General features: G+C 46.9%; 1 protein-coding gene across 8 annotated transcripts in view; it reads left to right on the forward strand.

Moving 5' to 3' along the window:
• Positions 1-15,604, forward strand: part of casz1 (castor zinc finger 1) — a 524,871-nt gene that overhangs the window by 436,847 nt on the left and 72,420 nt on the right. For all 8 annotated transcript variants that reach the window (XM_073032178.1, XM_073032184.1, XM_073032182.1 and 5 more), the window contains 2 exons: positions 5,257-5,421; positions 11,549-11,721. In XM_073032178.1, coding sequence (XP_072888279.1) covers positions 5,257-5,421; positions 11,549-11,721 — 338 coding nt within the window. The remainder of the gene's footprint in view (positions 1-5,256; positions 5,422-11,548; positions 11,722-15,604) is intronic.

A 15,604-nucleotide genomic window follows, 5' to 3' on the forward strand; every position in this document is an offset into this window, starting at 1 on the left:
TGAAAAAATCGACACATGGAATGTAGAAGGTTGGCCACCCCTGTTTTAGCCCTTCTGATTTCCTTCTTAAGTGTTCCCGTGCAATTCTTAACCTCCTCAAGTATCTCATTTGTTCCTACCTGCTTATACCTGCTGTGCATTTCCTTCTTTTTCTTAACCAGGGTGTCAATATCTTTTGAAAACCTAGGTTTTCTAAACTAGTTATCCTCGCTTTTTATTCTGACGGGAACATGCAAACTCTGTACTCTCAAATTTTCGCTTTTGAAGACCTCCCACTTACCAAGTACACCTTTGCCAGAAAACAACCTGTCCCCATCCACACTTGCCAGATCCTTTTTGATACCATCGAAATTGGCCTTTCTCCAACTTAGAATCTCAACCTGTCCTCTTCAATAATTTCCTTGAAACCAGTGGCATTATGATCACGAGCTGCAAAGTGTTCCTCTGCACAAACTTCTGTCACCTGCCCTGTCTCATTCCCTAATTGGAGATCTAGTATTGCACTTTTTCTGGTTAGGACTTCTATGTACTAATTAAGTAGTTCTAATTAAGAACACATTTGACAAACTCTTTTCCATCCAGCCCTTCTATAGTACGGGAGTCCCAGTCAATGTGTGGAAAGTTAAAATCACCTTATGTTTCTTGCAGCAGTCTTGTGCTCTCTCCACAAAATCCTACGGACTGTGGGGTGGTCTATAATATAATCTCATTAATGTAGTTATCCTCAGTTCCACCCATAATGCCTCCCCAGACGAGTTCTCCAGTCTGTCCTGCCTGAGCACTGCCGTGGCATTTTTGATGACTAGTAATGCCTTCTCTCCACCACCTGGTCCATCGTGTCTAAAAAACAGAATCCTGGAACATTGAGCTGCCAGTCCTGCCCCTCCTACAACCACACTTCTCTAATGGCTACAATCTCATAATTCCATGTGCTGATCCATGCCCTGAGCTCATCTGCCTTTCCTACAATACTACTTGCGTTGAAATATACGCAGCTCGGAACATAATTCCCACCGTGCTCAACCTTTTAATTCCTGATTTCACTTGTAGGTTTAACAACATCTTTCTCCACAACCGCTCCACTATCAATTCTGGCGGCCTGGTTCCCATCGCCCTGCAACTCTAGTTTAAACCATTTCCACCCCCCCCCCCCCCCCACCCATGCAATACTCAAACCTTCCCGCTAGGATAATAGTCCCACTCCAGTTCGGGTGCAAGCTGTCCCTTTGGTCCACAGGCTGCCTTCCCTGGAAGAAAGCCCAGTGATCCAAAAATCTGAAGCTGCCCCTCCTGCACCATCTACTGATGCACCATCAATAACTCACTCTGAGACGTAAGAAGCGAGATATCGGCTTTTATTGACCGGAAGAATGAACAACACTACATCCTGGAGAATGAGGCCGGGCTCAGGCCTCAATCGCCTTTATACAGGGGTCTGTGGGAGGAGCCACAGGAGCAGTCCAGACAGGTATATCTAGTTCACCACATCTACTTAGCCACATGTTAAGTTTTATGATCCAGCTATTTCTGACCTCACTAGCAAGTGGCACAGGTAGCAATCCTGAGATCACAACCCTGGAGGCTCTGCCCTTTAACTTAACACCTAACTCCCTGAACTCACTTTGCAGGACTTCATCACCTCTCCTACCCTTATCATTGATACCAATGTGTACCACAACCCCTGGCTGCTTACCCTCCCACTTCAGAATGCTGTGGACTCAATCTGAGACGTCCCTGATCCTGGCACCCAGGAGGCAACGTACCATTCGAGAATCTCAGTCTTGTCCACAGAACCTCCTTTCTCTTCCCCTATCCCTACAGCTCACCTCTTCTCCCCCTTCCCCTCAGTGCCAGAGACCACTGTTGCTTTCCTCTGCTGGGTAATCCCCTAAACAGTATCCAAAGTGATATACCTGTTGTTGAGGGGAGCAGCCACAGGGGTACTTTGAACTGGCCGCCTAACCCCTTTGCCCTCCTGACCATCGCCTAATCACCTGCGTCCGCCACCTTGGGTGTAACTTCTTCCCTACATGGCCTGTCGATCAGCACCTCAGCCTCTGCAATTGATCTGGAGTTCATCCATTTCCAGCTCCAACTCCTTAACATGGTCCTGTTAGGAGGCTCAACTGGTTGCACTTCCTGCAGGTGTAGTCATCAGGGACCCTGGAGGTCTCCCTGCCTTCCCGCATTCCACTATCCTGTCTGGCACTCCCACTGCTCTAAATGTGCAATAAGAAATAAAGAAAGAATAAATAACCAAACAATCTACCTATGACGCCTCCCCTCGGCAAAGCCTCAATGAGCCAAATCATCAACTCCCCACTCTGATACTAGCCCACTCACAAAATGGCCGCTATGCTTACATCTAACTTCTTTTTATTTCCAGGTATGTATTAATTATGCACAATTCAATGTCTCCTCCGGAAATGTGGCATACAAAATGTGCCACCCGCCCCTGCTCATTTCTTTTAAACTTTCTCTCACTCCAAGCAATCTGACGTCGCCTCGAGAGTTTGTGGCATGCAAAAGTGTGCCATCACTACAACTGCTGGCCATCATTCCAACTGTTTTTCCTAGCAATGCCATTAGTGTTCCACTCACCAAATCTTCACCTTCGCAAAATTGGTGAAAGACACGTTTAAGACTTCTTTATGAACCACAGAGCAGTGAACAACCATCAGCACCTTTCCAGTGTGTGGTCTGGGAGGCATTGTGGGGCATGGGAGCTGGTGTGAGGCCTTGGAAGCCAGTTTGAGGCCTGGGAGTCAATGTGAGGCCTTGGGAGCCAGTGTGAGGCCTGGGAGCCAATGTGAGGCCTAATCCCCCAGAAAAGCTCGGGAAAAACAGAACGTGGCAGAGACAACAAGTGATTATAAATGGAGTATAATTTTTTTGAAGGATTGAAATGAGTCAGCAGAAGATCATGAAGATTTAAACAGACTTTAAATTATGAAAACATTAAAAGCAGTTAAGCTTTCACAAGCAAACTATTATGACATTGGGGATGCACTTAGAAACATATAAAGTTTCATTTAATAGCTGATAGTTGCTTCTCTCCCCTATCAATGGGTATAAAGAGGGCTTGTAAAGGGAGTTTAGTGTTTCTGCTGGAGTCTCTACAAGCCAGTTACTGTGCATAAGTCACCAGTGAGACCCAGGTTGCCAAGCTCGGTCAAGAACCTCTGGATTTCCAGAGCACTGCTGTTCCCGGGAAAATGGGAGTTAAATCCAGAAAAAAAATGTTGGAATTAATGTCATGGCATCAAACAGAGCAGAAAATTTCAAAATGAGTTGAGAAGTAATGTGCAAGTGAAGGATGTACCATTGGCTAAGCTGGGGAGGGTAACCCTACCCTCGCCAAGCCACCCTGAGTGTCAGCTCTCTTGTGAGGAAGCAGCAAAGTTAGTAAGTTGGTTTATTATTGTCAGAAGTACTGTGAAAACATGCCGCCCATGCAGATCACTTCGAAACATGGATACATCGAGCTAGTCATGGAGTCATAGAAAAGTACAGCACAGAAATAGGCCCTTTGGCCCATCTAGTCCATGTTGACCATTTAAACTGCTACTCCCGTCGACCTGCACCAGGACCAATGCCACCATACTCCCTACCATCCCTGTACCTTTCCAAACTTCTCTAAAACGTTGAAACTGAGCATGCATGCACCGCCTGCGCTCACAGCTCCTTCCACACTCTCACAACCCTCTGAGTGAAGAAGTTTCCCCTCATGTTCCCCTTGAATTTTTCACCTTTCACCCTTAACCCATGACCTCTGGTTGTAGTCCCACCAAAAGTCAGTGAAAAACGCCTGCTTGCATTTATCCTGTCTATATCCCTGATAATTTTGTATACCTCTATCAAATCTCTCCTCAGTCTTCTACATTCTAAGGAATAAGATTCTAACCTATTCAATCCTTCCTTTGTAACTCAGGTCCTCCAGTCCCAGCAACAGTCTTGTAAACTTTCTTTGTAGTCTTTCAACCTTCTTTACATCTTTCCTGTAGACGGGTGACCAATACTGCACTCAATACTTCCAGTTAGGCCTCACCAATGTCTTATACAACTTGAACAGGAGAAAGCAGTGACAATGCAGAACGCAGTGTTACAGTGACAGGGAAAGTGCATTGCTAGTTGACAATAAGACGCTAGGGCCATAATATGGTAGATTAGGAGATGACTTAAGAGAGGGTAGACAATGCACTTGCTGGTATCTACATCAAAGGTGTTGAGGTTCAGATGGTTAACAGCTTCCAATTCCTAGGAGAGAACATCACCAATAGCCTGTCCTGGTCCAACCACGTTGATGTCAGGGTCAAGAAAGCTTCCCAATGTCGCTGCTTCCTCAGGAAGCTCAAGGAATTGGCATGTTCCCATCCATTGGCAATTCTTATTAACGTACTGTGGAGAGCATTGTATCTGGATGCATCATGGCTTAGTATAGCAACTGCTCTGCACTTGACCGCAAGAAACCGCACAGAGTTGTGGGCACAGCTCAATAACTCACGGAAATCAGCCTCCCCTCCAGAGCGTCTGTCTGGGCTTCTCACTGCCTCAGTAAAGCAGTCAGGTAATCAAAGATCTGCCCTGTCCTGGCATCCTCTCTTCTCCCCTCTCCCATCAGGCAGAAAATACAAAAGATTAGAAGTACCACCAGGCTCGAGTAAGTTTCTGCCCCACTGTGAATGCTCCTCTATTGCAATGAGATGGACACTGGTCCTCACAATCGACCCTCGTTATGACCTTGCTCCGCATGGTCTGCCTAAGGAGCACCTTCTCTGGAAATGTAACACCTTATTCTGTGTTCTACCTCAATGCACTGCGTAATGAATTGATTAGCATGAATGGTATGCAAGACAAGTTTTTTCACTCAGTCTCGGTACACATGACAATCACCAACCAATTCCAATTCCAATTCCAGTCAGGACTGTGGCCCACAAACTCAGGCAGCATCTGTGGAGGGGAATAAACAGTCTAGGTTTCAGGCCGAGACCCCTCATCAGGACTGAATCAGGGCAGAAGCCGGAACAGGATGGTGGAGGGAGGGGAAGGAGTACAAGCTGGCAGGTGAAGAGGGTGGTGGGTGGGCTGGGGGGAGGGGGTGAAGCAAGAAGCTGGGGAAGGTCAAGGACTGAAGAAGGAACTGATAGGAGAGGAGAGTGGACAGTGGGAGAAACGGAAGGCGGAGCGGCACCAGAGCGAGGTGATGGGCAGGTGAGGAATGGGATGGCTGACTGATTAATGCTGTTCTCTTGGCAGAGATTTACCAGTAAGCAAGATGTGATTCGACACTACAACATGCACAAGAAACGAGACAACTCCCTCCAGCACGGCTTCATGCGGTTCAGCCCCCTGGACGACTGCAGCGTTTATTATCACGGGTGCCACCTGAACGGCAAGAGCACACACTACCACTGTATGCAGGTAAGCCGCTGCAGCAGAGACTGCCCTCGCTCAACGCAACGGATGACCTCCACTCCGGCAGACCCATAAACTGCCAATCTATACCCAGAGGAAACATAACTAGCAAAACCATAATCGGCAGAAACATCCCCAGAACTAGACCCAGAAAAGCCATAACTAGCAACACTATAACAAAGAGAACTACAACCAGACAAACCATGACTAGAATAACCATAACCGGTATAACTATAATTAGCAAAGTTATAACCGTTAGAATGGTCGCCAACAGAACTCGAGCCAGAAGAACCCATCAGCGTCAAAGGAGCAGACTAGAAATGGGCTGGGAAGTAGAGAAGTCTGTGAAGCACAGAACAGCAGATGCTGAAAATCCGAATCAAAATTGAGGCAAGACCAGCATTTACCGGGCCGGTTCAGGTTACTGAGTTGTGGGCACACTGTGTTGGCACTGGATGCCTGCCGACACTTGTGGACTGCCCCAGATGATTTGATTTGATGCAAACGACACATTTTACTGTGTGTTTCGGTATTCTCTACACATGTGACAAATAAAGCTAATCTTTAATTGCACCCCCACCTCCCTCCCCTTGATTCTGTGCTCCACCTTCCTTCCCTGTCAGATTCCATCATCTGCAGCCCTTTCGTCTCCTCCACCTCTCACCTGTATCGTTTCCTCCACTCTCCCTTCCTCCATCTGCCGATCAGCCCTCCTCATTTGAATCACCTCTTTCTCCACCCCTTCCCTCCACCTTTTTATACCGGCTATCTCACCCCCTTCTTCCAGACCAGCTGAAGGGTCTCGGCCCGAAATGTCGACTGTCCCTTTCCCTCCATAGATGCTGCCCAGAGTTTCTCCAGTGTTTTGGGTGTTGAACCTTTCTGACCAAGGCCAGTGATATCTGCTGAGTACTGAAACGCAGTTTTGTGCAGTAGAATCACAGTGCAATGCAGCACAGAAACAGGACCTTTGGCCCATCTTGTCTGTGCCGAACTGTTATTCTGCCTCATCCATTGACCTGTTCCTGGACCATAGCCCTCCTTTTATTTACTTACCATTGTGTCTTTTAATTTCGTAACTTTATAGTATTTTTATGTCTTGCGCTGTACTGAGAGCAAGACGTAAAAATTACTATAAATTTAAAAGAACAAATCTGGTATATTTAAAGCGGAGGATGATAGCTTCTTGATTAATAAGGATGTCTAAGTTTACAGGAAGAAGACAGGAGAATAGGGTTGAGAGGGATAGTAAATCAGTCATGATTGAATAGTGGAGCAGACTCGATGGGCTGAATGGCCTAATTCTGCTTCCATGTCTTTTGGTCTGACGTTAAAACAACAAATTTCACGATGTGCATTAGTGATAGTAAACCTGATTCTGACTTCGAAAAGTTCAGAGCACGATTTTCTTTCACGGAAGCTGACATCTTACTCAAGCTGTTCCGACTGTATTCCAGGAAATGCCGTATCTCCTGTGAGATCTTCAGACCTTCACGCCCACAGATTGTCAACAAGGCACCACCTCCAAGCAGGCCACATCCTTTATAAACTCCGCAGTCATTATCTGATCCAGGAAACGCTTTTCCTCACTCCATAATCCTGGTTTCACTCAACAGCCACTTCTGGTTGCTTCTGATACTATCTGAGGCTAATTTTAGTGGTTGTCTGGGGAACCCGCAGTTCAGAAAACCAGACAGGGAGTTCTTTTCCCATCCAAAATAAATCTTCTCAGTCTCCCGCATTGGCAGATGACAGGTGGAAAGAGTGAGCTTTGGAAATAAGGGATTGGTTTCCTCAGGACTAAGTAGCCTTCTGATGAATTTTGTTGTGAAATTGATTACAATTATTGAGCATAATGGATGTCAGATACTAACATTATGCTCCTAAGACCTAGGAGTTTCATTAGGCCATTCAGCCCATCAAATATGCTTTGTAATTCCATCATGGCTGATTTATTATCCCTCTCAACCCCATTCTCCTGCCTGCTCCCCGTAAGCTTTGATGCCCTTACTAATCAAGAACCCATCAACCTCCACTTAAAACATACCCAATGACTGGGCCCTCACAGTCCTATGTGGCAATGAATTCCACAGATTTACCACCCTCTGGCTAAATAAGTTACTCCTCATCTCTGCTTTAGAGAGACATCCTTCTATTCTGAGGCTGTGCCCTCTGGTCCTAGACTCTCCCACTATTGGAAACATCCTCTCCACATCCACTCTTTTAGGGCCCTTCTAAATTTGATGGATTTCAGTGAGGCCCCCCCCCCCCCCGTTATTCTTCTGAACTCTAGCAAGTACAGGTCCAGAGCCATCAAACGTTCCTCATACATTAACCCTTTCATCTCCCAGGATCATTCCTGTAAAACCTCATTTCGACCCTCTCCAATGCCAGCACATCCTTTCTCAAATACGGAGCCCAAAACAACTCACAGTACTTCAAATGTTGACTGACCAGTGCTTTGTAAAGCCTTGGCAAGCAGAAGTCCCTTCGTGCCATTGCGTCCCTGCTAACCAATGCCTTTTGCCTTCACTGGGTCTGCATCTTCCCATGAATGCCTGTTCAGTTGTCTCTCTAAATAGCTCTGAAACACAGTGGTCGTATCTGACTCTTCCACATCCTCTGTCCCAGATATCAAACTATTTCAATGTAAAAACCTTTCTCCTCAGCTCCCCATTAAAATTCCTTCCTCTCAACTTAAATCTGTGCCTCCCTTTTAAAGATTTGCTTTGTTTGCCGCACGTAGGTTGAAGCGTTGAAACACACAGTGAAATGCATCATTTGCATCAAATCAAATCAGCAAGGATGTGCTGGGGGCAGCCCACAAGGGTCGCCATGCTTCCAGTGCCAACATAGCGTGCCCTAACCCTTAGGTCTTTGGAAGGTGGGAGGTAAACTGGAGCACCCAGAGGAAACCCACAGGGTCACAAGAAGAGCGTGCAAACTCCTGAGAGTCGGGCGGCGAATCGAAGCCCAAATTGATGACCACCTTAAAGGGATTGCGCTAACTGCTACGCTACCGTGGCAACCTTGTTTCTCATGCCATTACCATGGAATAAAGATCATGCCTGTATCAGGTCACGCCTCAGTCACTGCTCTCCAAAACACAAAAACAAAATCCTTGAAATAAGCAGGCCAGGAGAGATAACTGGGAAATAGTTCAGAAGGATGGTTATAGTTATTAGTGGGGCTCACAAGTCTCTGGGTTGCTTTGGTCCTCAGTACTGGGTTTAAAACTCCCAGCATCCTGAAAATGGCTGAATTTGAATCAAAAATCTCCCAATTTGAAAATGAACAAAACTCACTGAAGGTCCCCTGGGCCTGCACGAAGTGCCTTGGCTTTGTACTACCCCTTTAAAAAGTCAGTCCTTTGATGCCGAGCCTTTCATCTTTTGGAGACTGCAGGTATTGTGTGATTTTCCCAAATATAACACTACTCTAGGTCATTTCCATCAAATGCTTGCCTCTTCCTATGAAGGAGAATCTCTGCCTTCAAAGAAGTTACAGATCAAAAGACATTAACCTTTGAGGGCCAAGCTAGGCCTGAAATTATCTCTCAGCTTTTAATGGAACACACACAAAATGCTGGAAGAGCTCAGCAGGTCAGGCAGGATCTATGGAGAAGAATAAACAGTCGACAATTTTGGGCCGAGACCCTTCATCGGGACTGGAAAGGAAGGGGGCAAAAGCCAGATTAAGAGGGTGGGGGGGGGGTAGGAGCACAAGCTGGAAGGTGATCGGTGAAGGAAGGTGACAGGGTGGGTGGGGGAGGGACTGAATGAGGTGAGGACGTGACAGGTGGAAGAGGTAAAGGGTTGCAATCTGATGGGAAGTGTGAGTGTGGTGAACTACATATACCTGTCTGGACACGCCTCCCCCCCGCTGACTGCTCCTGTGGCTCCTCCCACTGACCGTGGCTCCTACCACAGACCCCGGTATGAAGGCAATTGGGGCCTGAGACCTGCCCTCAGTCTCCAGGATGTAGTATGGTGGTCAATTGCTGCTTGTTCTTTCTTCCAGTCAATAAAAGCCGATATCTCGTCTCACGTCTCAGAGAGTTATTGATGGTGCATCAGTGAGAAAGTGAAGGAGGGGCATCAGAGGGAGGTGATAGGCAGGTGAGGCGAAGATAAGTGGTTAGAGAGGAGGGAGAATCAGGAGGAGGAAAAGAGAGAAGAAGAGGGGGAGAAATTACTGAAATTACCAAAAGCAGGAGAAATCAATGTTCATGCCATCAAGTTGGAGGCTACCCAGACGGAATATAAGGTGTTGCTCCTCCAACCTGAAGGTGGTCTCATCGTGGCAGTAGAGGAGGCCATAGACTGACATGTCGAACTGGGAATGGGGATTGGAATTAAAATGGTTGGCTACTGGGAAATCCTGTTTTTGGCAGATGGAGTGAAGGTACTCAACAGCACAGTCATTGCTTCTTCTCAACTTGTAGTGCCCTTGGCCTGAGTATATTGAGGTGGTAAAATATTGGATGGGAAGTGAAAAAGAGGAAGTGCTTTAGTTACTGCTGGAGACCAGAGACCTCTGCCCTCTGGATGCAGCTGCAGCCATGGCAACCAGCTGGGCCTTGGGTTCCTATTAAATCTCTCCCCTCTCAACTTAAAAACTTTTCCTTCTAGGTTTTGGTTCCTTAACTCTAGAAAAAAGTCTGTGTCCAGTCACTCTATCTTGCCCCTCATAATTTTATCATCGCCATTAATGCCATGTCGTATAATGTGAGTGATCATGACCATTATTGTTCTTGACTAAATTTCCTATGGAGGTGGTTTGCCATTGCCTTCTTCTGGACAGTGTCTTTACAAGACAGGCGACCCCAGCCATTATCAATACCCTTCAGAGATTGTCTACCTGGCATCAGTGGTCACATAACCAGGACTTGTGATATGTACCAGCTGCTCATATGACCGTCCACCATCTGGTCTCATGGCTTCATATGACCCTGATCAGCAGTGGGGAGGGACGGGGCTTAAGAAGGTGCTACACTTTGCCCAAGGGTGACCTGCAGGCTGGCAAAGGGACGGAACATCTTACACCTCCTTTGGTAGAGATGTATCTGCACCCCGACACCCACACCTCTGTAAGACCACCACACATCCTCCTCCTGTACACCAGCGGAAAATGTTCCCACTTGCCCATGCTCCCTCCATACCTCAGTCCATCGAGTCTCAGCAACATCCTTGTAAATCCCCTCTATACTCTTTCTGGCATAATGGCATCTTTCCTATAGCAGGGCGACCAAAACTGAGCACGGTATTCAGTTGTGTAGACGTAGAAAGATGTTCCTACCCAAGAACTCCATCAGAGTTCACACGATGTTGGCGGAACTCAGCAGGTCAGGCAGTGTGTAAGGAAAAGAATGAACAATCGACATTTTGGGCCGAGATCCTTTTGCCTTCCTCATTGCTTGCTATATTTGCATGTTCCTTCATCCACTGAACCAGCTTTCCTTCAGTACAATTACCTACAGAAAGGATATCAATAACATTGAAGGAGTACAGGGAAAATCTACAAGAATGTTGCGGAACTCGAGGACCAGAGATGCAGGGGAAAGGGTGAATAGGTTAAGACGCAGAGGAGAATGATGGGAGATTTGATAGAGGTACAAAAATTTATTAGGAGTATAGATGCAAACAGACTTTTTCCACTGGTTGGGTGAGACTAGAAATAGAGGTCATAGGTTAAAATGAAATATTTAAGGGGAAACTTCTTCACTTAGAACAGGGGTTCCTAACCTGGGCTACGCAACGGATTGGTGCATGGCGTAAAAAAGGTTGTGAACCTCTGACTTAGAGAGTGTGGAACAAACTGCCAGCAGAAATGGTGGATGTGGGTTCAATTTCAACAGCTAAGAGGATTGTGGAGAAGAACATGGATGGGAGAGGTATGGAGGCTGTGGTCCAGGTGCAGGTTAATGGGACTAGGCAGAAGGTATGGACTAGATGGGCTGAAGGGCCAGTTTCTGTGCTGTAGTTCTCTATGACTTTATACCATTGTTTAGTAGTACCTTGCCATTAAACGTATCTGTTTTTTCTCTTCTCCCTGCCAACTGGAACATCTTCCTCCTGATGCTCTATCCTCCCAAGTACTCTCTCAGATAGTTCATCTCCATCTCTCCACCCAGGTGGGCTGCACGAAGGTGTACACCAGTACCTCTGACGTCATGACGCACGAAAACTTCCACAAGAAAAATGCACAGCTGATCAACGACGGTTTCCAGCGTTTCCGAGCAACAGAAGACTGCGGGACTTTGGGGTGTCAGTTCTACGGACAGAAAACCACTCACTTCCACTGCAGGTAACTCCTTCCCCTTCGCAGTACCTCCGGTATCGGTCGCACCTGGTATGGTTGTCCATCGTATCTGAGGACGATGGGAAACCTGTGCGGGAGAGTTTTGAAAGTGGAAGCGCCCTTGCACCGGGGCAGTTCAACTCCCTCGACCTCAGAATTCTGGGTCCAGCGGTACGAGTGGTCGTCACTGCTGGGGTCTTCCTTGGTTGCAGTAGATGACCGTGAGTCCTTTCGTGCCCTTCACTCCCCACCAAGCCTTGCAGAATCGTCTTCCTGGCCGTTGGACCTCACTGCAGATCTCATCCGCCAGTACACCAGAGCTGACTTCACACGTACTTATCTCACTGGAGTGTGAGGCTGACTACCCTCACCTGGTTTAACCCGCCTGTCAAGGCTGGGTACTGGGTGTGGCCGCTGTCGCGTGCAAACGGCTACTTGGAGCCACAGGTGAGAGCTGAGTGTCCGGTGGGGATCAAAGGTGAGTGAGCTGCCCTGGAATGGACACAACAAACCCCTTCACCAGAGGGGCTTACCCCTCCTTGGATACCCCATACACCCCAATCTGTTGTGGTAGCGGCTCATTATTTTCACGTGTACTGAGATGTAGTGAGATGTGTTTGTTCGTGTCCACTCTGGTCAGATCACCCCATGCATATGTACGTCAAGGTCGTAAAAAGTAAAACAGAATGCGGAACGTAATGCTGCAGCTGCCGAGAAAATGTGATGCGTTTAGACTGATAATGTGCCGGGGCCACGATGAGGACGAGGTTCGGGTGGCGCGGTACTGTAGCGGTCGTCAGAACGCTATTACGGCACCGGTGACCCCAGTCCAATTCCCGCCGCTCTCTAAAAGAGTCTGTATGTTCTCCACATGACCATGAGGGTTTCCTCTGGGTGCTCTGGTTTCCTCCCACATTCCAAAGAGGTACAGGTTTGCAGATTAATTCGTCTCGTTGTGTAATTGGAGGACACAGGCTCGCTGGGGCCAGAAGGACCTATTACCGTCCTTTATCTCTAATGCAGGGTTCCCAACCTTTTTTAGGCCATGGACCCCGACCATTAACCAAGGGGCCTGGGGACCCCAGGTTCGGAATCCCTGCTCTAATTGAACTGGGAGATCAAGGGTTCATCTTTTAGCATGTGGGGCATTCTCTCAAGAGTTCAGAGGTCAACAGGTTATGTTGCAGCTTTATAAACTCTGGTTAGGCCACGTCTGGAGTATTGCACACAGTTCTGGACACCCCGCTGTAAGAAGAATGTTGAGGCTGTGGAGAGGGTACAGAAGAGGGTTACCAGGATGCTGCCTGGTTTAGAGGGCATGTGCTATCATGAGAGGCCGGGTAAACTTGGGTTGTTTTCTCTGAAGGCCGGAGGCTGAGGGGAGATCTGAGAGGCTGAGAGGTTTATAAGATTATGAGAGGCATAGATAAAGTAGGCAAGGAGTATCTGTTTCCCAGGGGTTGAAATGTCCTATACCAGGGGACATTCATTGAAGGTGAGAGGGAGTAGGTTCAAAGGGAATGTGAGGGGTAAGAATTTTACTCGGAGTTTGGTGGATGCCAGGCAAATACCTTAGAGGCTTTTAAGAGATGTTTAGAAAGGCACATGGTTGTAAGGAAGATGGACGTGGAGTAGGTAGGAGGGATTAGTGTTTGGGTGTTTTTGATTTGTTTTTTAGCTGGTTCGGCACAACATTGTGGGCTGAAGGGCCTGTACCTGTGCTGTACTGTGCTGGCCATGCACTTTAAGAAATTAACGGGCAGACTGTTGTTTAGATGGGGAGAGATTTCAAAATGCAGAGGAGCAAAGGGATTTGGAGTCCTTGTGCAGGATACCCGAAAGGCTAGCCTCCGGATGAGTCGGTGGTGAGGAAAGCAAATGCAATGTTGGCATTCATTTCTAGAGGTCTAGAATATAAGAGCAGGGATGTGATGTTGAGGCTCTATAAGACACTCGTGAAACCACACGGAGTATTGTGTGCAGTTTTGGGCTCCCTATTTTAGAAAAGATATACTGACATTGGAGAGGGTTCAGAGAAGATTCACAAGAATGATTCCAGGAATGAAAGGGTTACCGTATGAGGAACGTCTGGCAGCTCTTGGGCTGTATTCCCTGGAGTTCAGGAGAATGAGGGGGGATCTCATAGAAACATTCCGAATGTTAAAAGGCCTGAACAGATTAGATATGACAAAGTTATTTCCCATGGTAAGGGATTCTAGGACAAGAGGGCACAACTTCAGGATTGAAGGACATCCATTTAGAACAGCGATGTGGAGAAATTACTTTAGTCAGAGGGCGGTAAATCTGTGGAATTTGTTGCCATAAGCGGCTGTGGAGGCCAAGTCATTGGGTGCATTTAAGGCAGAGATAGACAGGTTCTTGATTAGCCAGGGCATCGAAGGGTATGGGGAGGAGACAGGGGAGTGGGGATGACTGGAAGAATTGGATCAGCCGTGATTGAATGGTGGAGCAGACTCGATGGGCTGAATGGCCTACTTCTGCTCCTATATCTTATGGTCTATGTTCTAGTATGAGGAGAGCAAGACAGAGACTGTCCTTGAGTTCAGTGGTACATGGTTTCAAAGCACTCTGGTGTTCCTAACCAAGCTACGGCTAATACTTTGGCGGGTAAACAGAGAAGCCTCATGTGGTGCGTAAGCCAAGTGAGTTGCAAGAGCTGCCTTCATTGTGGTTGTCAGTGTCGTGGGGGCCCAAGTTCCAGGGAGAGATAATGGAGGACATGGACCAAACACGGTCACGGCCACCTTGTACGAGAAAGATGAATTCTTGATACCTTGTTCTACCTCGTTGCCCTTGAACCTTATCAATCCGTCTGCTCTGCACTTGCTCTCCAATTGTAACACAATATTCTGCACTCTGTTAGTGTTTTCCCTTCTTATGCCACCTCAGTGTATTTATGTATGGGATGATATTGATGCAGTTCTGGAAAAGCTATACCTCTTAGGAGTTTGAGGACTGAAGTCTGATTGCCAATTACTCTAACAAAAATCTATATGGAGAACATTCTGACTGGTTGCATCCCCACCTGGTATGGAGGCTCCAATGCCCAGGGTCATCAGAGTCTACAGATGGTTGTAAACTCAACCAGCTCTATCATGAGCGCTAGCCACTCAGCCATCAAGGACATCTTCAAAAGGTGGTCCCTCAAGGAGGCAGCATCCATCATTAAGGACCCTCACCATCCAGGACATGACCCTTTTCTCATTACTACCACCAGGGAGGTACAGGAACTTAAAGACCCATACTCAACACCTTTAGAAACACTGTCTTCCCCTCTGCCATCAGATTACTGAATGGTCCAGAAACCCAAGAACACCACCTCACTATTCCTCTTTGGCACTCGATATCTGATGTAATTTACTTTTATTTTAGTGATTTTTTAAAAAAATTATTGCACTATAATGTTGCCACAAAACAAATTTAACAACAGTACTGTGCAAGAGTCTTTGGCACTGTAGATTTTTTATATGGTGTCCGATGGTACGGCCTCCACTGGGCCCTGATCTCAACATAATCGAGGCTGTCTGGGACTCCCTGGAGAGACAGAGGCAAGCAAGACGGCCAAAGTCTGCAGAAGAACTGTGGCAAGTTCTCCAAGATACTTAGAGCCACTTACCAGACAATTTTCTTATCAAACTTCACAACAACGTACATAAGAGAATTGGTGCAGTTTTAAAGGCAAAAGTTGGTCATGCCAAATATTGATTTGATTTAGGTTTTTTTTTACTGTTTGCTGCTCTTTATAGTTAATGTTTTCGATATTTAGAAATGTTTCATTCTTTTTGACAGCATCTTCGCTTTACCGAATTTTTTCTACGTGTGCCTAAGACTTTTGCACAGTACCGTATGTGTCAGAGATCATAAACCT

Source organism: Hemitrygon akajei, chromosome 29 (assembly GCF_048418815.1).
Source record: "Hemitrygon akajei chromosome 29, sHemAka1.3, whole genome shotgun sequence".
Taxonomy (NCBI): Eukaryota; Metazoa; Chordata; class Chondrichthyes; order Myliobatiformes; family Dasyatidae; genus Hemitrygon; species Hemitrygon akajei.